The following is a 26,244-nucleotide window of genomic DNA, read 5'->3' as shown; positions in this document are numbered from 1 at the left end:
TGACAACTGAGCGAAATACATCTGCTGAGGAAGATATGATTGAAAGCTCCAGAACAGATAGTAAGTGGACCTTGTGGTGAGTTTGATTTTTCAACTACTGTATGAAATATAATATAAGTTATAACTAATGTACTTTATAAAATATTTTAAAGCTATTCTATGCTTATACGACAACAGCAGACATGTTCTCCATATCGAAATATATTGTTCAGGTTTGGTTACTTTTTGGCACTTTCAGACTATTTGAACAAAGTTGGCACATTAAGGTAGTTATCTAATTATCTGCACATGTGTGACAAGTAACCAAAAACAAAGCCTACATTTGAAAAAATTAACTGTGGGCTGCAGCAAACATGTTTTATTCAAAATGTCAGTCTGACCTGCTGCTTCGACACATGCATATTCATCAGTGTAGCTAGAAGCCCAGTAGGCACAGATTATTTTAGCATTAATAAGTCAATGTCACATCGGTTTTGAGACATTAATGTTGTGTACCAAAGAGTGCCACTGTTGTAAGTGCCAGTAGGGGTCAGTAAAGCTAGAGAAAGAAATTACTTCAAGAAATCATTTCACTTAAAAAAAAAACCAAACTGGCTTCTTTGATTGCCTGCATTTTTCCACATACATGTAATCAATTTAGCGAAACAGGGAAGCTTAGTATGTTATCTTGCTGTGATAGCAACTGAATAGGCTATTTAGGTGTTTAATGTTTGCCAGGTTATACTGTGTTAAGCTTGTTAGACCCTGTTGAGGTTTATCAGGACCCTAAGAATGGATTTCAGCCCAAATGTGACAACACTACAGTATAGTAGATAATTATCACACATAAGGTGTGAGTGTGTGCACAGTAGTGTGTCTGTCACTGTTGTTTGATCACAGGAAAGTGAGAACAACTGTACTATCAGACTGTTGGAGCTGATCTACAACCAGAGTAAACACACACACACACACACACACACACACACACACACACACACACACACACACACACACACACACACACACACACACACACACACACACACATTCATCCACACTATTTTTTAGTCAGAGCAGTTCATCCCAATTGACAGTACCGCATGGAAATAAGTCAGTGGAGTTTAGGCAGAGTTGTAAGATAAAGACTGAAAGACGAGCGAGATGGGGAGATAGGAAAAAAGATCGAGACAAAGAAAAAGGCAAACATAGAGATTAGTCGGGCTTTTAGATTTCAAATTGTCCCAACGGACATTGTGCCATGCAGTCAAATAAGCCTCACCCATTTCTGAGCAGAGAGCCCATTGCATAAAGTCAGTAAACAAAGCATTGTAGTGAAACAGAAAATTTTGAGGGTATTCAAATTTTTGGCACTGTCATAAAGCAAAGGATTGTAACTGTCAGCTCCTAATCGACTGCTCGAAATCTGCTTTGATCACAACACAACATTGATTTCATATTTTCCAGGTAACACTGCGGAAATTTATTTTATTGCTATGACAAGATATAGAGTATTAAAAGTAATTTAAATTTAACTAAATTAAATCAGTTTTCACCCCAAAACAAACAAATGTTTAAAAAGTTTAAAGACTGGTATTGCAATAAACATATATTTGAATATAAATATAGCCTAGAATGATTCTGTGATTAAACATCAAAAATTAAGAGCCAGTAGCATCTTAACACCTGTAGTATAATAAATGTATGCAGCAGCTAACAAGGTACACACAGGATGACAAGAGAAAGACAGATCTTGTTTCTCAGATGCTGCCCTTGAAGGCAGATAACAACTGTTTGGGCATCAAGCCCAAATTCATCACACCACAGTTGCTTCCTGAGGCCATTATATGCCCTTACAGCACTGCAAACACTCATTAAACTTCACAGCAACAAAACCACGTGTTTGCAAGATGGCTGCCTGGCATATCCTGCGTCCTTTGAAGTGTTGGTTTTGCACGTCGCCAGAAATTAACGCTAGGCGTCCACAAGATGCAATGTGCACATGGCCTGTAGGGGCAGTGTCGGGGCAGTATGAGGAAATGACAGGGTCAAGGGTCAGTGGGCACACCAGCAGCGAGCTAACTTGATGGAGCAAGTCATCAAACATCCCGGCGGACATTTGAAAATACTGGTGGTGTTTCTCATCATCAATTTCTTGTGTTGGAAGCATGAGAGAAATATAGTCACCATTGTCACAACGTGCTACATTTAGGGGCATTACATACTCTATGGTCGTTTCCACTGCAGGAACTTTGGGGTGATTTTAGGGGGGGCCCGATCGTTGGCGCATGTCTCCATAGCAGGAACCACCCCTGAAGGAGAATCTCCTGGAACTTTTACAGGGGCAAAACAAGTCCCTGCTTCGGGGTATATACTGCGTGCAGCCCCGAAAAATTCCTGAGTGGTGCTGATTGGTTATACTCTAAGCGGGCTGCAACGTCAACAGAAAGCGCCAAAATAAGTGCCTATAAAATGTTGCAGAATTATTACGTCGCCTCCAGAGTCCGGTGTGTCCTATGAAGGTCCTACTCGGCAATGGATACACAATGCCTGAGAGGACAGAGTGAGAGGACATTCCTGTAAAGTTCCCACCTCCCAAATTTTTCTCGGAACTTCTTAATGGAAACGAGACTTATGTATGATGGTGCCATCGTGGCTTTTTCTGCTATGATCTCAGAATAGTAATAATAATAATAGCAATAATAGTAACCTTCTTGAGTGTCGCCATGTTTAGTGTTCACATGGTGCAAATTTTTAAGTTCTGTCTATACCCTTAGCTCTCTGTTGTGCCCTCTAGTGGAGTACTCGCATAACACACAAAGTAGAAAGGCAAGTACGTGAAAAATTCGGTCCAGGACACAGATGGTTGTCTACACAGACGTGTGGTTAAAAAACAATTATACTTCCGGCTTTACACATACTGAGAGGCAATTTAAATTCCCCGCCTTAACTAATCTAGCCAAAGACCCCTCAAGAACGTTGCCCTACAACCCAGCTACTTATCCTCAGCTAACCAACATGCAAACAGCACCCACCCCCAGCAATGAGTGCCCTGCTAGGCTGGGTGGTCAGCACCAAGCGCCACGTTCAACTCTCTACCTGTCAGCACGTCCTAGTCCATCCTCCCAGTCCTCCTCAGGCATAGGTGCAGCAATTTATTGTAATTGGTGTCTGCAAGACATTCATAGTGTCCCAAAGTGGGTGCTGTGAAGAAGGACCAGGGATGGTGCGATATTATCTTATCATATCATATCATATCATATCATATCATATTGTGCTCTTGTGTGTTTTTAGTAACATTTTACCACATAAAAAGACTAAAACAATGAATCAATCTAAGCAGCGGTTGATGCTTGATCCATTGCCAGTCAAAAAGTGATTTATTCAATTGGCTACACTTGAAGGCGGAGTGAAAGGTCTGCCATCATACAGAGAGAAAAGTCGTGATAATGGCGCACATTTTCAGGCTGTTTCCCCTGGAGGACATTCATAGTGTCACATAGATCCATTCGTAAATTATGCATGTTAAAATCGACATAAATAGTTGCATAAAGAATGAAAAATAAATGCTAAAGAGATAGAAGTTATCTGGCTCGTTTCTCAACTCTGCAGAGCTGGGTGTCAATATATGATATTCGTTTTTTACCAAAAAAAAAGACCATAAACATTAATGCGCATTTGAAAATCCCTAAGAAATTTCCCCCAGTTTGAGAAGTTCCTGACTTGTTTTTATAGATTTACGTCTTTAGATGGGATAATTGGGCTTGAGGCTGAGAGCCACACACAGTGTAGTATAGGCGGAAAGCATTGAGGGATGAACTAAAGCATTGTTGGTTTCAGTGTCCTTTAAACTGGATCTGTTTTCCACTTCGATTTAAATGTTGAAAATTAAGTGTGTTAAACTTTGCCTTACATTTTTGGCAGCCATTATGCTTAATTAAGACAGAAACACAAAGGAATGAGATGTTGAATATTTTTAAAATGCTGTAGTGCTTTTTGAATTTACTTTTAAAAAAAACCTAAAATATTGTCTTGTCCAGTCTGGGATTTGTGGGACAAAATGTGAGTACAATAAATGTTATCTCATGTATACAAAACAAAAAACAAACACCAACTTTGAATACAACAAATAAAGAATAAATATGCTCTTTCCCCCTTTTGGTGCGCTCTGTTTGTTCAATTTTTAGTAATAATATTGACACACTGATGGGGATTAATACTTCAATGAGTACTTTTGTTTCTTTATTATGCTTTTCTGCATTCAGGCTTGCATGTGATGTCTTGGCTATGGTCTATGGCAGCCTTTCTGAAAGTCCAGCACAAACCAAATAATTGTTCATTTGTTCATAATCAACCTCTTATTGTTAAAACCATGTAAAATGGGAGTAATGGGCGTACATCTCTAATGTGCATGCATGAGATCCAGATCGGGACAAAAAAAAGTCTGAATCACATGTGAAGAAAAATCTTTCACAGTCCAGAAACTATCAGCTGCAGTGTAGAGCCAGGCTGATACAGAAGCAGAAACATCATTGTGTGTGTGTGTGTGTGTGTGTGTGTGTGTGTGTGTGTGTGTGTGTGTGTGTGTGTGTGTGTGTGTGTGTGTGTGTGCATGTGCGACACATAGCTGTGACCTCTCTCAGCATGGTGTTAGGTATTCAGAGTCACAGTGCTATTGTGTCCTGACCTCTCACATTACAACCAGTCAATATTATGATGGACACACACACACACTTGCTCACACACGTATACACACACCCTATTAGTCCAGGTGGCCAGTATTGTATTGTGGTGAGGGGGGGTAGGGGTGTAATTGGGGGTGTCATGGTTCACTGCATGGGAACCGATTGGCTTTCCATTAGCAGTGAATGACCATTTGTCAGTATCTGTTAAACACAAACACACGCACTCACACACTTACTTGCACTTTTAATTCAGTACATATTCATTTACTTAAAAAGAAAAAAATTGTACCTCAGTCCATATTTCTGAGCATATTATTATTGCATGATCTTGATTGGTGACTAAAAATCATATATGTGCACAGCAATTAATTAAGTATTCCCAATAACTGAAACTACTTTTTTGACTAATATTAACTGTATTAGTCATTCGTACATGTGGAAGGCGTCATGAACGAGTTGGTTCACACTGGGTCTCAGTAAGAGACCACCTGACTCACCCGATATGCTCTAATGAAACCTCTCCTCAGGCAACGTAAGCATGCTGATGATAGATTTACATTTACATTTAACAACAGAAAAACAAACCAGAAAGGAGTGAGGGCGTAGCTGTTAATATCTCATGATTCACAATAAAGAACTAATGATTTAGGGGGAGTGTAGTGCAGATTTGTCCATAAAAACTCAGATTTTTTATCGTCAAACTGGAAAATATTTGTCAGTTCCTCCGAATTTATCATCATCATCATCATGACATGACATGACTTAACTTATGGTTGTTTTTTTGTTCACTTTTACACAATTGTTTGCTCTGAATTCAAATTTACAGCTCTGTAAACTCTATTGTGTTTAATGGTGTTTACTGTAGTGAGTAATCTGTAATTACCCTTAAATACCCTCTGGGCTACTGAAAGATGTCATAAAACTCTGTTAGGTTTCAGTGTTGCAGAAATGGAATGATTTGCCCGTTTAAGCAAATTTGCAGAGGAGAACAGAGGCAACCACAAATGTCAATATGAAGGGGGAAACATTTAAATGCACCTGTATGAAATCAACCATGCAGAAATACCCCTCTCTATCTTATCTCACTCTTTCTGTAAACAGAAGTGGTAGTCGATTGAAGTGAAGGTTACATATTAGGAAGTTAGATCTACTGCAGTTAAAACTTTCTGAAGGTAATAGAGATAAAAGGCTTTGACCTTCAATCTGTTAGTGGAGTGTAATACTTGGTGGTTTATTGGTACTTTTTTTTACCATGTCTGTTTACATCTACTTTTTATTAGCATACACAGAGCAGAGTGAATGGAATAATTTGAGAGACGTGCCAAAGACCACAACTTCATGTCATCATTCATATATATCCTGGACCAGAAGTTCATATGCATAACTTAAATTCACTTGATGAGTGTTTTTATGACACATGTGCATGTTTTATTATGTTATGTTTTAATGTTTTTGTCTTTTTGCAGATGCTTTTATCCAAAGTGACTTACAAGCGAGGTTAGACAATTAAGCAGATGACAATGACTCAAAAGAGCCGTGGTACAAATCCTCAGATAGCTGACCAGGTACAGAGAGTGCTTTTTTGTTAATTTAAGTGAGAAATGACTGGAAAAAGTCAATCAATCAATCAATCTTTATTTATATAGCGCCAAATCACAACAAAAGTCTCAAAGCACTTTACACATAGGCCAGGTCTACACCGTAGCCTTTAATTTGATTTAAAGAGACCCAACATTCCCACATGAGCAAGCCAGAGATGGGAGTAAGTAACACATATGCAAGTCTCAAGCAAGTCTCAAGTCTTAACCTTCAAGTCACAAGCAAGTCCCAAGTCATTTTTGTGAGAGTCAAGTCAAGTCAAGTCATAGCTTAGGTCAAGCAAGTCACAAGTCAAGTCATAGAAATATAATAAGCTGGAAGACAACCGTCTTAAAACTTTAAGAGACTGCAGCCTAAGTTTTATGTAGCCCTCCTTTGCACAAAAGGGCTAACAAATAGAGGAAGGGGATATAAGGCTAAAGAATACTTATAAATACTCACTAGGACCAGCAGGATCAGAATTACTAGGAACGACTACAGGGCCAGGTGTACCAATCTGGCAATTTCAGATAGGCTACCGTATTTCAGTCAAATAGTCTGTTATTTGACACGCTGGATCAATGTGAAACTAAGTCAACATGATTAAAACTTGATGTGATGCAAACAGTAAGCTCTTGTCACATTTGACTTATGGAGATGGGATGTTAGCTGCCAGCTAACGTTAGATTAAAAATATCTAGAGACATTACTTACTTTTCTTTGTGTAGTCGGAAATGGCGGATGAAATTTGACGTGGTGCTGGATGTGTCGGATATTTTTGCGCTGCACACCTTGCACACAGCAAATCGTTTCTTTTGTTGAGTTGAATAGTCTTTAAATCCAAATTTAATAATTTTGGGAACACTGGCTGTGTCAGCAGCAGAACTGGTAGCACCTTCCATCTTTCAAACCCTGGCCACTCTACTGTAAAATGGGCGGGCGCATCACGTAGTAGAGAGATTACCGGTTGCCAGGTTCGCCCACATGCAACAGGAAACATCCAATCGAAAATATTTTTTATTATTATTATTCACCAATTAACCAAGACAGCAATGACTTGTCGAGTCATTTCATGCAAGTCTAAGTCAAGTCTCAAGTCATGGGTAGCAAGTCCAAGTCAAGTCAAGTCTTTTCTCACTGATGATCAAGCAAGTCACAAGTTCTCAATCTGGCGACTTAAGTCTGACTCGAGTCAAGTCACTAGACTCGAGTCCCCCATCTCTAGAGCAAGCACTTGGTGACAGCGGAAAGGGAAAACTCCCCTTTAATGGGAAGAAACCTCAAGCTGAACCGGGCCCTAAGTGGGTGACCATCTGCCTTGACCTGTTGCGGTTGAGGGAGAAGGAGAAGGCGGAGAAAGGATAAGTAAAGAGGAGACGGAGAGAGGAGAGAGAGGAACAGTGGCAAACAATCAATCAACATTGAAAATAATGGGAGCAAGACTGGAACCAGTCGACCAGACGTCCACATCCCCGGGCCCCCTGTGAGATGAGAGAGCACAGAGAACTCCAGGGAAGAAGTTTAAGTAAGTGAACTCAGTCAGTAGATTGTTACCCCTTTACATCAGCTGGAACCTAGTGCTGGTGCTGGGCTGGTGCTCACAGTTGGTTCAACTTGCGAATCAGCTAAGAACCAATTTGCTTTTCCACGCCTCAAGGTGGTTAGAGAGCCACTTTATTATGTCACTGTATACGTCATCAAAGCAACAACATTGGCGGACTATGTGTTTGTACAGCTGTTGCTCCTGGCTTTGCAAGGCTTCATTGACATCCAAACATGACTATAGTGTGTTGCTTCATAGCGTCCATAACTCTTCTCTTTGTACGTTTTTTAAGAATGTCAGTTTGCGCGGTCTTGTTGCTTTGATTGGTCACAATAATCCCGCCTCCAGCCTCTGACGTAAGCAGTTCTTTCTCCTAGTCCAGCAAAGACTTGGTACCACTGTTGAACCAGTTTTTCTAGCTGAGAGTCAGTTCTTTGTCTGTCGAAATAGGAAGACTGGTTCCAAATTAAACACCGGCCTGAACCAGTACTGGAACTGCTTTGGTCAAAAAGGGGTATGTATGGAGCTGGGTGGCTCATTCCACAATCACTTAACCGCAGAAGAGAACAGTCTGGACCATGATTTTGTACCAGGCAGTGGTGGTTTTACCAGATGTCCATTTGCAGACCGGAGTGTCCTGATGAGTGACTCAGTATTGAAGGGGGCATTTCCATCGGTCGCCCTGAAGCAGGTGTCAAGGCTCACCACTGTGAGCCCGTCGAGAGTCCTGAGGGGAACATGAATGTCTGTACTATGTTTTCATGGCAAACAATCCAACAGCTGTCATGACATTTCACTAAAAATCAAAAATGTTGATTTGTTTCCATCCGTACAGGAAGTCAATGGATCGCCAAAGTCAATTTGGATGTCCATGAGTATATGTACTGCATTGAGTAGTTGAGATATGTCAGTCTGGACCAACCAGCATTGACATGCCGAGAGCCATGCTGCTAGTAGGGCCAGAAAAGTACAGCATCATTCTCTTAAGTTTGATATAATTACTTTGATTTTTCATTAGTCTGTAATACGATGAGTTCATCGCTATCATCTCAAGAGCAAGTCCCTGCCTCCTACATGGGAATGATGGTTAACAATCGCACCTTCACAAGTCCAACTGATTAAGCTGTGGGACCTTAGTGAGTTCTGCGGGTTATCAGGTGGGCAACCCCTTTCACCTGGGTTTCGCCAATTTTAGCCCATGACACCTCTGGATGGCTTGACGGCACACCCCAGTGTCCTGGGGCAGCCCCCTCGGCCCCTCGGGCTCTACAACCACACTGCTCTTTGCCGTCTCCTCTCTGCTGAATGAGTCACTCCAGCGCTTGTTGCACTTCAGCCACAGCCACGTGGATGCTGCCTCTGCTTGCCCAGTGATGTTACCCACAAGCCTTTTTCTGATGGAACCTTTGATTCCGAGCCTGGACAGGGTGCTCCAAAGTGACTGCTTCATGCCCATTACAGTTTCATGCCCGCCATCCCACTTGTTGGCATTCGTGGATGAGAGCCTGGTACTTTCCGAGCTTCCTCTCATCGGCTTCCTCCATACTCTCTTCCCATGGCACAGTTAGCTCGATGAGCACTGCTTGTTTTGTTCCTTTGGACCATAGCACTATATCTGGTCTGAGATTTGAGGTGGTAATCTCCTCTGGAAACTTAAGTTGTTTCTGGAGGTCAACTCTCATGTCTGAGTCAGCAGCTGTTGACAGAATTCCTGTGCCAGTTGATGTCCTGCTCTCTCCTGCTTTAAAAAATCTGATTAAGCCGGGCCCTTCCGTCCTGATATTTTTACGGTTCTTCCTTCTCTCCTCCTCCAAACCTGCGGCCAGCTCAGCTAGAATCTGGTCATTTCTCCATCTGAACTTGCCGTCAGCAAGGCAGCTAGACACATGCTCTAAGCTTGCTGGTCTTATTCATTCATTATATTCTCCTGCATCAGCCCGTATTGATAAAGCTTTTGGTATTTATGAAAATTACATTGGTGGAGGTGGTTGTTGTTGTTACATGACCCCTTAATAAAGGATTAGAGAAAACTGAGAAGGTCTGGCAGAAGGCTGTGATGATTTTATGGTTTGTCAGGTGAGATTTTTAATTAATTTGTGCTCCTTTTAAAATATTAAGTAGCCAATGATCTGGGTAACCTTACAGTAGTTACACATCTTTGTCAATTGTCATCCTGAATTTCTATTTGCCACATTTACACTCCACAGCAATCCAACACACAGAATCATTCAATCATTTAAAATATTATCTCTATTTTCCCGTGTGTGTCAGCGTGGCCATCTTGTTAACATTTCACACTAAAAACAGAGCTACAAATTGACTATACAGAAAAACTCACACAGAAGCACTAACAGAACAGAGAACATGAGCCAAGGTAGACAATTACAGCCGTTCACACACATTTTCCCACACTCTGAGGAACTGATCTGTATTGATCACATGTAAATGGTATTGATTGTCTCATCCTTTTGTCTGTCTATATTGATTGTGTGTGTGTGTGTGTGTGTGTGTGTGTGTGTGTGTGTGTGTGTGTGTGTGTGTGTGTGTGTGTGTGTGTGTGTTCCCCTGCAGCTGTTGGAGTTGTGTAGATCGAACTCATGCTGCTTCCAGTCACCCGTCACTGTTCTACTCTCCGCCAGACACTTGGAGTTTCAAGGCAATAAGTGGAATATATCTTCATTTACACTCTTCAGCCTTTGAAATAAGTCTTTTTACAAAGTATAGTTAGTTTTGAATAATATTTTTACAGCACAGGTACTACTGAAGAGATGATGTGTTGTTATGGAAAATTAATTTACACCAGGCCTTTTTACAGGATGGGACATTTCTTTAGTGACATGAGTTGGAAATATATGAGCAGAGTTGTGGGAATAAGGCCCGGTTTCCTCTCACACATTGCCAACCGTGCTCTGACTGCTCACAGCTTTGTTAATCGAAGTGTTAGAGCTATTTTATTATGTATTTGTTTTGTAAGAATTTGGCAGCACTGTGAGTACCCATTATTGACAAAAATAGCCACCACATTAAGTTAATATATATAAACAGACAGAAATGAAACAAAAGGATGATTCAGTACGGTGGTATGGCAACTTTGAAAACACACACACAAATAGAGAAAACAAAATCAAATGAAAGAAAACATATTAACCAATTTGACAACACACAACACAAGTGCAGTGTTTAGAAAAATCCTGCAAAGTGACCAGAAAACGGGAAATATAACCAAATAGTACTTTCTGTTTTTGCAGCATGTTTTTGTATTTGGTTGCATTTTCTCACTTTGCAGTGCTTTCTTCTAAATGATTCACACATGTTAATAAATTGGTGAATATGTTTTCTTCTTTTGCTTTTTGTTTTGTCTATTTGTGCATGTTCTAAGTTGCAGTGCGTTGAGCTATCAGGGCTGCCGTACTTTAGGGGGTGACCACAAATATTCATTGTTCATCATGGTGCTAACCACTTGATTTTTTATTCATTACCTTGTAGAGTGAACTTTCTTCATTTATTTTTCCTTTCTCTTCTCAGATAGGCCTTTGACAGGCTCATATTATGATTAGCAACATTTGACAATCAATCAGTATTAAAATGCTATTCATGTGACCATGACAATATGTAATCTCATTGTAAGTCGTTTGTGCTAAAATGATGGCATGGTTAAAAGAGTCCTCTAAATGTACTGTACTGTCTATCGAGAGGCTCTGGAGTGTGTGATGTACTGGAGACTGATGAATTCAGTGTCTGTGTCATCCCCAAACAGGTAAACTCACCAATGGGACAATATGCAAAGATATTTATTCTCATGTGCACAAAATCTCAGTATGGCAAGTGCTGGGTATGAAGCTAAATGCTACGAAATATATAGAAATGAATGTGCACACTGGAATGTAAGTTGAAGTAGGCTTTCGATCAGTGATGTTCATGCTAAATGCACAGATTTCTGATTATCGGATTTAAAAAAAAAGTTGACAGAGAAAGAAATGAAAATAAATGATGACATGCCAGAAATGCAGGATTGATTTGAATACATTTGTCAGTACAAACATCGTGTTCACGAGGTGACGAACACCACAGCGTGAAGTGAAAATAACAGATTCAACCAAATCTGTTGGTTTTTTTTCTATCAGCACAACTCGGGTTCATTTCTCACAGTTGCACCATGGTCTGTTACCGTACCACAGACAAAAACAGATGCTGCTTTTAATTTCTTAATGTTTGTTAGTCAGTTGAACTAATGGATAGTTAACTGCTAATATAGCACAGATTAGTCAGTTACACCAGAACATAATCACACATCAAAAGTGGGCAAATTGACAAAATTTCCTCGTTTTTTTTTTCTCATGCGAGTCTGTCTTCAGAAATATGAATGTGGCATCAGCAGAGCTTTTTGTGTGATTCATAACTGTGATAGTAGCTCTTTCTGGGTTCTACTTTCATGCCAGCAGTCATAGTACAAGTGTAGGCGTCAGTTTCGTTGAAATAGTGAATGTCTCATGTGAGAATGAAACTAATCAAATGCACATTCAGCTTTGTCAGATTGAGCATGAAGGCAAAGACTGGTTAAAAGTTGTATTTTCTTTTAACTGGAAAAGGGAACTTGTTAGATTGACAAAGTTGGCATATTTCATTTCCTGGTTGAGTTTATGTTGTCATTTTGACAAATCTAGCATGTCCCCTTGATAACAAATAGGTGGATTTGAATACTGTGCTGATGTGATGCAGTCGAGAGCCATGGGAAAAGCTGATAAGCAGACCGCATTTTGTCAGACTACTATTACTATGACCAACAATGTAGTTTGATGCTTCATTTATATTCCAAAACAGACATGAAGTCCTAAAAGTGCTCTGGATGAAATCATCATCCATCTCCATGGAAAGTGAGCAAATTGCTGATGAAGACTATGTACTTTGGGTGAAAGCTCTGTCAAAAGCTGTGGGTGAGTAGACTTTTTTGAAATGATGGTGGTGGATGTGCTTTTTTGTATTTTGTATTTTGCTTTCATTTTGATAGTTAAGAGTGTAGAAATAAGTAGGAAAGGTGCATTTATTCTGTATGGTACGTGTGCTAAACATTAGGTTACTACAACATCCTATTAGTAAGTGGACCTTGAGTTGAGTTGAGTTTTATTCTCAAAATAAGAGATTCTTCATATATTAAATGGTACAGTACAACACTTAATTTTGCATTATCTGGCATCAGTTGAACTGTCAGGTATTCACTGTATTGTCTTTGCTCTCAAATCACTGTTCATGCAGCAAAAACTAGTGAAGAGAAACCATACAGCAGGCACTGTCAGTGATATCTTGGTCACAGTTTTATCAGGTTCATTTTGGCACCTTGTTTCTGAGTTTTAAAGATATCTGAGAGTCCTGAGACATCATTTATCCATTTTTGATCAAACTCAGGTGGATTTTGTAATTATTACACTGACTAGCCTGCTGGGGGCGCTATAAAGAAAGGTTATATTTTCAAACTTTTAAACAAGTGCACAGAATGATTTGTAATGGTTGTATTTTAGATGAGGCGCCTCTATTAAGGATCAGTATCTGTGGGTATAATCAGCCTACTCATTTTGTAGTTATATTCAACAACATATTTTATTTTTTTAATAGCTGCATACCTGAATCATCCCACACAGTGTCAAAAAGTCATTATTTAATCCCAGAATGTTCTTCTTTTCAGGTCGAAAAGCCTGCAGAATAGTTTTAAGATAATTAAATAAAGCTAAGACGGAGAATAACAATAATAATGCTGGGAAAAGGCAGGCAGTATGGTAAGGTGTGTATTAATCCACAGCTTAAAATAGTCCCTAATAAAATGTACTATTCACTTCTGCTTGAGAATGACTATAAACAACTACAGAGCACAGCTGTTTTAGGAAGTTACTTCACCTTTTTTGAAAAATTCCATATTATATGTATGTAGAAATATCAGCAAAAATGACCTTAAATATCAAAAGTAAAAAGTACTCTCTATTATGCAGAATGGCTACTTTCAGAGTGTTTTATTACTACATAGCTTTTATTGGATGCATCAACATGTAAACCTCATGTTAACATTGTAGCTGGTTGAAGTGGAGCCAATTTATTTTAACTATCTCAGGTGTTTAGTAGTTAGTCTCCTCTACACGGATGGATCATATCTTATAAGGTGACCATATGTTTTATATGTCAAATCCTAGTTTGCAAAGTAAACAATATCTTTAGCTGTTAGATAAATGTGCAGGACTAACAACTAGATTTTTTTTGTTTTTGATATGTTGTGGAGTAGAAGTATAAAGCAGCAGAACATTATACGTTTCCAGAAAAGTATCAGTACCTCAAAATGTACTGAAGTGCAGTACTTAAGTAAACCTACTTCATTATTTATCACCACTTACACAGAATGATAGACAGAGACACAAAGCTGCGTCCCAGCTGCTCACATTACACCATGCTTTTAGCCTTCACACTGCATAATAATCTTCATACTTTATTGTTTGGGCAGTTGATCTACAAGAAATTACTTTACCTTTTGTTCTAACAGGACACGGGTGAACAGAGATGCATACGTGTGACTTTGGAAAGCTACGAAGAGAAAGCAAAATGTTTTCCCAAAGATTTACTAACCCTTTATTTTTTATTCTGGGGCTACCTCACCCTAGTCCACAGTTATAGGCTATAGCTCCTCTATTTATGTTGTGCACTGCATTATGGGACAATAGTGTCCATCAACAGCTCACTTAAAAATCAAGTTGAATAGTGTGTTTGAGGCATGTTTGTCATGTTTCCAGTGGCAGTACACCTCATACTGAATGTCTGATTAGAATTAGTTGATTGTTATATGCAACTGAGTTAGAGTTAGACACAGAATGAGACAGAGAACAGCATTTTAACAGATTCCTGTAGGTATCATTGCTACTTTAGTTGGCTGTGTCTTTGCACTGCATGAGCCACTGGTGTAACGCCATTAGAGAGACAGGGGGAGATAGAGGAAAAGAGAACAGAGCCAAGAGAGAGAGAGAGAGAAAGAGAGCAAGAGACACCACCCTGGTAGGTGGGTCTTGTGAGGGAGGAGGCGTCCTCTATCAGCCTGAACTCGAACGGCACCTTCTACAGTCTAGTGAACAGAAAGAGACAGAGAGAGAGAGAGAGAGAGAGAGACAGAGAGGGAGAGAGAGACACAGAGACAGAGAGAGAGAGTGAGAGGGGGAGAGAGAAGGAAGGAAACCTCACTGCAGACAAAAGAGCTGTTTGGACGGAGTTTGTTTATCACCCCTTACAGTTTCCACTCGGACGAGACGGAGTATTCAACCATCTCTCCCGCGGAAACTCTTGGATTTATTATTATTTTGTGTACTTTTGGAAGTCTCATTTTTGGTCACGTTGGACCCGAGGACCCTATTTGGACTCACTTTTATAAGATTTATATCATAGCCAATCATCCTGTAATTTTTCGTTACCCGCAGTGATGTCTTGCCACTGACATGCACCGCGAGTCCAGGTGAGTTGTGCCAGAGAGAGCGGTGGTGTATGTATGTAGGTATGTTTGTGTGTGTGCCTGTGTGTGTGTGTGTGTGTGTGTGTGTGTGTGTGTGTGTGTGTGTGTGTGTGTGTGTGGGTGTGTTGTGTTTTTAAAAACTTTACAAATATCAATTTTCCGACTGTGCTCACCGGCTTGTCAGCTGTCACGCTGCAAACACCCTCCGTGATATCTCTTTTGCGCATAATAGCAATGTTTTTAATATAGGAAATTAATAGTAGCTCTGCCTTTACATTGTGTTTTCTCTCATTAAATGACTAAAAAGCGAGCCCAGCCGACTTTACAGCACTTTTTACCCTATAACATTCGTATAATATTCAAGTCAGAGTATAAAGCGACTTTTTCTACTTTATGAATGTTTCTTGTGTTATGCAGAGTGTATGTCAGTGCGTTTTGCAGTGAGCCAGAGTGCGCCGGTGTGTTGAGCACCGGCTTCGGTTCCTTTTATTAAACTCATAACACATTCGTTTCGTGTTAAGGACATTTACTGATGATAAACTCAGCATTGAAGTGAAATGATAATCTCAACAAATTCTCCCGCGGGTCGCTATATCAGCAGTGATGCAGAGGGTAAAACGCATTTCATGTGCTAAATAATGCATGCAGTTTTTATGCGCTGCACGTCTTTTATGCATTGTCAAGACTTTTGTGAGGTGACGTTTTCCTCCTTATAGTTAAACTTTGTTCATATGTGAGGCAGTTTGCTACGTTATGATCGAGGTCACAAAGTGCAAACGCCTTTTAATTTACCATTACATTTCAGGTTATGAATTCACGTGAGATTTTAATTTTAACATTACCGAACTGTAATGGATAAGCAATTGTCTTACTTTACTGCCAGTTTAGGACATTGTGTAGGTATATGTGCTGCCCGGTGGGAGGCGCACATTGCATTGGTTAGAAGAAAGTTGTTTGAAACTGTTGAATCCAAGACGCACACTGCGTATGACAGCTGCTGGATTATTTTAATACTTTTGTCTTAATAGTAAAGTGAAACCTTATCGTGTTATCTGGAATGTCACCTTTTCTAGTGAATCTCGACTGGTTTGTGGTCGCCCACGGAGACACAGAAACTACAGCCTACCACACATTTTAATACTGAGACTGTACAGACGTGCTGCTGAACGGATCCCGTTCACATTTAAGCACCGTGTCACCTGATAAAAATCTTTGTTTACTAGATTTCGGGTATTGGTGTCGTGGATCTCCTTTCTTTCCCTCAGTTTGTTTTTCCGTTTTGGCTTGGTGACCACGGGTACGCTTTGGAGCCGTTTCGCTATACGACGCCTGACACGCTTAACGTTTCTCCTCTTAGCGCTCTGAGCTGTACCGAAACCCGCAGCGAAAGTTTACATTTTCATACGGCTGGAGGACTGTCGCCGGTCCAGTTATAGTGCGGTTGTAGTCGCTGTTCCACCGTGCGTAAAAATGCGTAAAAACCAAAAGGATCAAAGGTGCGTAAAAATGTATTTGTCGGCACATGGAGACTTGATATTGAAACCAGTTGCTTATAATTTTAGGTCATTTTGGCACAGAAGTAGGTCAAGCTGCCGCTGGGAATCGGTGCACCGGGGAAACTGAAGTTAGTCTGGACAAACAGGAAGCGCTGCAGCACAATATCATTTCTTTTATTAGAATTTAACATTGTAAATCTGTCTATGCAGATTGAAACGGAAAATGATACTTCTGTAAGATTTATTGTTCCTGAGGTAAATAAGTGTTTTAAATAATAATCTGCATTTTGTTTTTACCTTGATTCCGTAAATCAACTTTAAATAAATTGATTAATCCAAAAGATTGTCTTAGTTGATTTTGGCTACAGGAACAATTGTATTTCCAGACTGACTGGTCTGCTGAGGTAGACCTCTCTTGCTGTTTGAGTGTGTGACGCAGTTACTCCAGCCGCTTCCTTCATGCCTGATTATTTCCCCCCACAAATCAAACAAAGATGTGCTGCAATCAGCCATTTCTGACAAACAATAGGGACGCGCCGAGCGGCCAGTTTGGACAGGAAACCTCGGCTACAGCCTGAGCAGGAACACAGTCACTGCTAATAAGTTAAACACCCACATCTCACACAACTCCCAAGGCTTCAGCTGCAGCGGGAAGTTGGTCAGAATATGGTAACGTGTCATTCAAGACATACCTAGCAGATTATTAAGGCGGATCCGTTTTTATAAAACAGTCAATTGCGCGTCAGCACGCCAGTCATTGCGAAATGTTCTTGTGAAGTTAATCTGTAAAGCTGTTAAGGAAAACCTCCAATCTGAGGTCCAGTCCTGCGCCGCAACATATCCAGCTGCAGCTCCAGATGCAACAGACTTGAGGCTGTATTGAGCATAATGATGAAAGCCCAGGTTGACGGTGACGCTCTGTTCATCCAACAGACCACCAAACCGGTCCGATGGCTCGACCGCAGTAAGGGCAACAGAGGGGAGCGGAGGAGATCCGCCACCCGTCGGTGCTGCTGGAGCTTCAGCGCAAACCTCTCGTTCAAATCCAGCCACCGATCGCGGCGAGCAGAGCTTTGGCAACCCCGGGTCTACCGGAGGAGGAGAACCGCCATCGCCGTCCTGGTGCAGACAAGGTTTCTCCCCTACCGACAGCCTAGGAGTGTTTCAGAAGAGGTCTATATTCCATCTCCCTCGTCGCCGCTTATCCAGCGGATATAACTCTTTCGAGGGCGACTCGCTGCCGAGCTCCCCGCTCTCCCCGAGGCCAGCGACGGCTGACAGAGCCACGCAGACTCCGAGTCCCACCGGCCAGGTGATGAATCACGCCCTGCAGCGCATGTCTGAGGCTCAGAGCGGAGGACCGCGGACGCACCAGCAGCACGGTGAGAAGCACTTTGCATACTTGACAGATAATTACCCGCCAGTATTAAAACATACACGCAGGTAAAATAGTTTATCGCTACAAAGTCCCGTGACAAGTAATAGAGTGATAAAGAAAACAGCAACTTGTAGCCAATCTAAAAAATAAATCGGAGAAAAAACTGGTATTGAAACACTTTTCATCAATTGTTTTGCTTTTATGAAAGCATGCCTTGTTTGCCTTTTTTCCTGCTGTTATAAGTGATAAAACAAGGCGTCAATGATCAACTAAGTCAACCAACCTCTAATATATAGGCCTTTATGCTTAAAAACACATAATACTTTTAATCACGCCCTGAATTGGCTAGAAAAAATCATCCAGACTATCAGTTTTAAGAGTGAAGTTAAGTGACTGAATATCTGAATACATGAATACACATCAAGATACTATATTAACTATTCCATATCTGGTATGAGTGCAAGTTACTGACTGAATCAGTCAATACAAGCTGATCTGGCTGTATTTACTGTGAAATTTAGCTGCTGCTGTGTGTGGGTGTAAAATATGAAACCAGATATGAGCTAGCTCCCTGAAGCTTCCTTTTTCAAAGATTTGGAGCCTTGGGCGGTGTTGGTGTTGAATGTTAACAATGATAGTAAAAAGATGAACAAAAACATACTCAGGATGTTTTTGTACTCCCCTTTTTCTCCCACTAGGTCTTACTCATGAGAGTTGTTTCAACTATAGTTTTTTTGCTACTTTCTCAAATGAGCAAGTCATCATGTGTTTTTTCTGTATCCTGCTCGAATGACTAACACAGCGCGCACCTCGATCCCCCTGGCCCAAAATCAGGCTGAAACATGCAGATGCAAGACACACCAACATGACTCCTCAGTGCCAAACCCATTTCTTGTGATTCCCATGTTCTCATCCTTTACGTTTTCATGCATTACGCCAATTCCTATTTGAGTAACTTTTACAGCTTTTGAGCATGTGTAACCTTCCTAAACCCATTCAGGATATGTTTAAACTAAGCACATTAGTTTTACCTCATATGAAAGCCATACTACATTATCAAAGCCATTTGTTTCACATAAAAACAAGTGGAACTTACTATTATATCTTACATTCACGTTAGTTTTAATCTTACATCCAAGTCCTAATCTCTACTGTCTTGTTGGATACAAACACACATCCGTAACAGCACTTTGTAATGCTGTTTAAACGCTACCATATATCTTGTTTGGTGCCTTTGCCTTCTGTAAAACCAATTTATAGTAACAAACTGACTTTGTGAATAAGTATGACTCATGCGTCTCAGCAGGCCTTTTTAGACCTGCTGGTTTTGGATGGATGCCTTAGATTCACAGTTCTCATGGAATCCTATTGAATCGGATTTACAGGAAGGAAGGGGGGTCTTGCATCTGGGTAAACCAAAAGGGCCATGCCTAACTGTGTGTGTGTGTGTGTGTGTGTGTGTGTGTGTGTGTGTGTGTGTGTGTGTGTGTGTGTGTGTGTGTGTGTGTGTGTGTGTGTCATCACAGGAAAGTCATGAGGAAGCAACCTCTTGCGAATATTTTAATTAGTTGACATAAAATACCACGTGAAAGTCATCAATCACTATATTAAAAACATAGATGAGTGTGTCCTCACCAACTACGCCATATAAAATTGAATCAGTCCGACTGTATTTGTAACAAAACAAGAAGAACATTTTGTTATACCTACTGCTGGAAACTTGCAGTTGGAAAATATTTAAAATAGTGAAACATCTTTAGCCTTTGGAGCTTCTAAAACAGTGTGTAATCTATGCAAACAAGTTAATGGTTATCATTTGCATGTGACATGTTGCATAAGATTTACAGTTGAAAGATGAAACACTTGAAGTAGAACACAATTTATTATTGCACTTTTATAACATTGTTGGAGTTTGAATATTAAAAAAAAATAAAAATCAATGCAGTGGAGCCAGACAACACTGTCTTTTTTATTCCCTGCATTCACCTCATCAAAACCTGCTGCCTACATTACCCATTATGAAACTCAAATTGTGACTGATCATTTTGGGATTTGGGTGTGTTATGCTAGCAGCATTTGATGTAGCCTCGAGCTATTAGCCTCAAGCAGAGATGAGAAGCGAGCTGCAGATGTCTGTTAACCTCACTTCTTTATCACTCCACATCCCCAAATTTGTATTTGTCTTCATCCCCAACCGAGGCTGCCTTCCCTCAAGTGATTTATCAGGTTTCGTGCTGCTCCATCTGGAGCCACAAACGGCTTTACACAACTTTTTTCCACACGTGTCATGTATAAAATCTACTCATTCCCCCTTTTAAGGAGGTGAAGTGTCAGTTGAAGCACTGAAAGGATTTGAAATATCAGTTGAAGAGCGAGCACCCAATGGAGTTGTTGTCATTTGAGGGAAAAGAGATGAAAGCAGTTCATATGTCAGTTGAGGGTTAATCACTGTGTTGAGCTGGCGTTTCAGCTGAAGTGAAAGTGCTGAAAATGGTTGAACACAGAGCTGAAGTGTAATTACTGAAAGCAGATGAAGTGTCAGTTCAAATGTAGTCATAAAAGACTTTCGACTTTGGGTATTGTGAATAAAATGTATTGCAAATTCTGTCAATTTGCTCATAACATGAGAAAAGTCTTTGCTGGACATTCATCTGTCTGTACTCAGGATTTATGTCTGCTTGTTATTTAGATAAAAAACACAGCACAACACACATGAGTCTGTCACCTCCAGCAACAACAACCTAAAATGGTGCTCCACTGGACTTGTTTATATCAGCACAACTCCTGTTTTTAGACACGATGCCGCCGGCTAAAGTTGCCAATCCTGTTGCTTGGTGACCAAAAAAACTGTGCCATGAGGCTGAGATTAATCATAAAACAAACAACAAAAAGAGAGCATCCCCTTGCAGTGTTAGTGCCGTGGATGACAAATATGTCCGTTATGGTTATTTCTAATTTCTCAAACTCTCAGTCACTTGTGGTTGAGGTGCTTTTCAGCCAGATAAAGATAGAGAGAAGCACATCATTCTTGATGTAAAAATCACATGAATATACTCGTATCTAAATTAATTTAACCACATTCACATGTATCTGTGTTTGTATTTCTCCAGGATAAGAGCACCTTTTAAGAAAAAAGAATCTCCAGAGGCTTTGGAAACCTCAGTATATTGTCTCAACCTCTGTACACATGGCTCTGCTTTTTATAATAGCAGTGATTGGCCAGACTGATTCTGTCTCCTCTGTCCTTTTTCACCACAGCCAGACAGGCAAGATACCAGTCAAAACAGACAGGCAAGCGGATGTGTGCGTGCACGCGTACACATACAAGTGTGTGTGCGTGTCAGTCATTAAGTATGCCAATCAAAATAAGCCTCAGTGTGTATGTGTGTCGCAGTCAAAATAGGCCTGCAGGTCTTTTGTAAGGCACAGACAGAAACCCTTCGCCTCTCATTCATTCTGCTACGTCCATCAGATAGGACAGATAGGAGATAAACCACACACACACTCGTACCATTTGCAAAATATCATACATTGTCCTTAGCAAATAACAAGTCTCAGGTATCAAGAATGCCCATTTTGTGTCAGAGAGCGAGATAGAGCATCGGAGCGTCAGGGGGATCAGTTTATCAACTTGTTGTTACCGTTCTCTGACAGCGTGATTACAGCTCCTATCACAACACTTCCTCCTCCTGAAGGAGCAAGATCACATCTACAGTCACAAACACACTGGAACAGCTGACTCCAATGCAGTTTTTCTTGGGTTGATTTATATTCACATTTATTTATAACACAACCTTAGGGCTGGTTGCACAAAGATAGATTTTGCCTGAGGCTTTGATCTAATAGATAGACTCTAAACTGAAATCTAATCTAAGGCTGTAGTATATACGAATGAACAATTCATTCTCTATTCTGGGTAAATGAAGAATGATTTCAAACCAAAGATCATCATGTTTTGTCTTCGATTACAAGGAGAAAATTCAACGACGACTGCAGCAAAAGTAAATATTCATTTTTATAGCATTTATCTTCTAGATGTTAATTTAACTATTATTTACTTTATCCTTACCATAAACCATAAATTGTGAACCAATACACTGTACCCCCTGCAGCATGGTCGCTGATGCAGATGCTGTGAGTTCAATGAATTAAGATAAGATGAGATCATATTTTATCAGTCCTACAGCGGGGGAATTCGGAGTGTTACAGCAGTAAACAGGATAGCGTGCGAAGAAGAAGTGTCAACAAAAAAGCAAGTTATGATAAATAAATAAACACTAAAAAAATTTATATATAGCAAGTAGACAGACTGAACAGTTGAATTCACATTATTTCACATAGGAAATATTGATATTGCACAGTTTGGTATACATTGATAATTTACATGAGTGAATTGTCAGTTTTGGTGTGTGTGTGTGGTCTACTTGCGTGATTGTAAAGTCTGTTAAGTCTCTTCTTGTCCACAAAATACTTCTGCCAGAAGCAGATCTCTTCATAGAAACTACTAGCATCTGAAACCCTAAAAATATGGTCTCTGCATACCTTCAAAGCACTCTGGGAGTCCAAAAATATAATAAATCCTGTTGTTTGAAAAAATCCTAAACGTTTCAGGCAAATAATTGGTTTTAATTTTGGCAGACCACCCTCAAAACTGTGATGGTTGTTAAATAACTCATTTCATTAAAAACTAAAGCCTACATTTTTCCTACAGCCAACCTCAAAATTACAAAACATCTAACCTCAGAGTCACATGACTCTGCAGCGCTGAAAACACTGATGGATTGATCGACGTGGAGCCTCTTCACTGTGTTGGTCTCTTAAATATTGGAGGATGATGAGATTGGAGGATAAAGTCTCGGTTTCGTGACAGTGTGCATGAGTCATAAGTGAAGATCCGTAAGAGGTCAGAGCCTTTCATAGTCATATTCTAATTCAGACTGAGAATATAACATTAACCACAAACACACAGATGCATTTGCTTTGCCCGGTCAGCTGGTTCAGCGGTTGCTCTTTAAATTTAATATTGTTACTCTTTCCATGAAAACCCATTTCTTAAAATTTCTGGTATCTACTCTTGTATCTAAACTATGAATAAAATAGAAGATGTTTGTCACAGTAGCTTTGTGTGCCTGCTTTGTTGTTGTTTTCATCTGGATGAATAAGCACTCTGATTTACTTTTCTGTGGTTTTTATCACAGCCTGGTGAGTGTGCATCTTTTATAACATCAAATACACTCAACTGGGTCAAAACTAAAAAAGTCTCCTCTGATATTGTGAACCACCCACTCCTGAATCGCTCTCCGCTTGTCTGTCTAATTCCCTCCAAATGTTCCTGCTGATGATCCAGACATGCAATCCTGCAGCAGCTACACTAAAACCATTATGCTACATGTGCTCATGTGTTGGCAGGAAAGCTGGACATCAAAGCTGCAAATCACATGTGAGTGTCTCATAAAAATCACATGTGAAGGTTTAATTGGTTTTAGTAGTGCTGTTTGCTTTTCTATCACATGCCCTCACTGTTTTTCATAAGATTTAAAACAAAGGATGAATCAGTCATGACCCTGAGAGCGGTGCTAGTGTTGGTGTGGTGGTCACAGCCTGAACTGCAGGTCGGACGATGCCAAGCAGACTTTATATGCCACAAACATTGACACTCTATCTGTCACAAAAGAAAGTGCTCAGAACTTTCAATAACAAGTGATCGGCACAAAATAGATTTAAATGTCTAAATGCCTAAATGTTATTTTTGTGTTACTGGTGTGCTTGTAGCAGGCAGGGCAGCCTAGAAAAAAACAATTTCAACATATGATCGTATTTTGTGCCATCATCTTCTGTGAATACATCCACAGAATTAAAACCCTTTCTGTTTAATATTAATGTTGCCAGTTGGTTCAACATGTATGTTCAATAAGAAAGCCTGGGAAGTGACAAAAAGCCATTGATCAGGAAAAACTATAGGTATAGGTATAAACTATATAGTAGTGTTTCTTTTCTTTCTTTTGCAATACAGTGTACAATTTATCGGACAATTTTCACACAAGTATGTTATTTGAAAGTATGCATAAGGTTGTAAGTGATGTTTTGTATACTGTATTATTGGAAGATGTATCTTGTATCGTTTGATGTTTGCAGTGTCTTGCAAGCCAATGGCACATTAAAAATTATTATTATGTATTTTGTGTCGTTGGAGACGCTCTAATTCTGTACTGCAGAACTGTGCTGAATAAAAGCAATAGCTATAGCTGCAGCACCCAGTTGAATGTGTGTAACAAACAATACTTATTATTAATTGCTTTGTATGATCGTATTAGCAAAGTCTGCACGTTTGTTCCTCTCTGTTGCAGGAAGCTTTCCCAGCCCCTCTAGCACGAGGCAACAAAACGCAGCAGGGGACATGCAGGCGGAGGCAATCGGACGAGAACTCCGACTCATTGGAGACAACTACAATCAAGTGCTCATGTTAAGGGTCAGTGATCATAGACACTGTTTGTGTGTGTGTGGGAGAGTGTGGGAGAGTGTGGGAGACGGGATCTGGGTATAGAAAAAAGCCACCACATTTGTGAAGCTCCCGAGCAAAGTGCTGAAGCCCCAACAGCTGCAGTGGAGTTGCTGATTGGCTGACAGAGGAAGACTGTGGTTAGCTTACAGATGTAAATGCCTTATCAATTTGATCAAATCCAACATCATTCTGTCGGAGTCTCTTGTTATGGTGGGGTTAAGTTATCTCATTTAAAGTCCCATTTAGATAGAATTGTGTGAATGAGAGAAATCACTGTTTGTTCAGAGATTATTTTCCCTATCCAGCATGATTCACTAATAACAGTTTGTCCTAACTAGTTTGTTATCGTTTATTAAATTACTGCTGTACAGAAATGAAAACACCCTGAAATCAAGTCACAACAGCGGCTGTATAACTGTGTGAATGTAAAGCAGGATGCTGCTGAAAATGACCTACATGCTCAGCAGGGCAAGTAAATAAAGGGAGGTTAGGACAAAAAAATGCCCCTGAAAAGGCGCCATGGGTGATCTGCGGGAGCCTGTGACCAGCTGGTTGTTTTCACTGCGCTCGGGGTGAGAAAAACGAAATGACTTTTGATCAGAAAATAACCAAGCAGACAGCCTGAAGCTGCAGAATATCCAGATGCCACAGTAACCACTGCAGTTAAAAACACCCAAACACATGTAAACAGCCATATGATTAAAAAAAAACAACAACACAAAACTCAACAGTAGAGAAGCAGAAGATTAACTTGTTGAGCACAGAGAGGGGGAAAGCAGCTCTGTTCTCTTCTGTAAAGCCCTCAGCCACTTCTCAGCAGTGGGAAAGAAAGAAAAACAAAGCTTAGTGGTACAAATTGGGTGTTTTAAATGTGGTAAGACCCGGAGAAGCTCATTGACTGCTCTCATTAGAAAAGTGGAGCTTATTTGCAAGCCTCAGTAACAGCAGTTTAGCTGATTATTTTGTGGCTGATGTAGACTGAGGTGTTTCAGAGGGCTGACTTGTTGTATTTGTACATTTCTCGGCACTTGTAACAGAAAGTTATTTATTTTGGGAGATATTTTATTTTTATTTTTCCATCGCTACACTAGAAATGTTGAATTTGGTTCATCAGGTCTGCACTTAGAACCAAAACACCACAAAAATTGACAGATTTATAAGAATACATGACAACACTATTTTAATAGATTGAGAGGTAATCCAGCTCTAAATATGAAGTAGTCAGTAGTACCGTCACTATTGGCTTACTGCAAAAAATAATCACATTATTGCGGTGGATATAACTCCATCACTTACACTGAGCGTGTTGTAAAGTTGCTTAACTACAGTAAGAGTTGGTTTCCTCTTGGCTTCAGTTTCCTTGGCAACATTTCTTCATGTTGCATCATCATGGTTTTATTTACTCCTCTATCAAAGAGCTGAGTCCAGCTTTAGGAAACAAGACAGGAAAGGGGGGTGGAAATCAGTGCTGGGTTAAATTCACTTTAATCACACCAGAGAAGTGGATTAAAAAAAAACAGAAGTCGTGAAAAGGCACGACAGGACCGTTTCATCTCAGTGAAGAGCTTCAAATGTTCCCTTGGTGCTAAAAGCTTAACAGCGATAAAGC

General features: G+C 40.1%; 1 protein-coding gene across 3 annotated transcripts in view; it reads left to right on the top strand.

The window, feature by feature from the left end:
• Window positions 1-14,952: 14,952 nt before the first annotated feature.
• The window catches only part of LOC133991631 (uncharacterized), a 29,896-nt gene continuing 18,604 nt past the window's right edge, over window positions 14,953-26,244 (top strand). Inside the window, exons 1-3 of one of the 3 annotated variants that reach the window (XM_062430111.1) lie at window positions 14,953-15,262; window positions 17,689-18,137; window positions 24,481-24,602. In XM_062430111.1, coding sequence (XP_062286095.1) covers window positions 15,246-15,262; window positions 17,689-18,137; window positions 24,481-24,602 — 588 coding nt within the window. In that variant the 5' untranslated portion in view covers window positions 14,953-15,245. Of the gene's footprint in view, window positions 15,263-16,298; window positions 16,756-17,688; window positions 18,138-24,480; window positions 24,603-26,244 lie in introns of those variants that run through there. The other 2 variants (XM_062430112.1, XM_062430110.1) reach the window with 2 other exon arrangements.

Source organism: Scomber scombrus, chromosome 12 (assembly GCF_963691925.1).
Source record: "Scomber scombrus chromosome 12, fScoSco1.1, whole genome shotgun sequence".
NCBI classification, from domain to species: domain Eukaryota; kingdom Metazoa; phylum Chordata; class Actinopteri; order Scombriformes; family Scombridae; genus Scomber; species Scomber scombrus.
Note: the sequence above shows the minus strand (reverse complement) of the source record. Positions and strands in the feature narration are given on the sequence as shown.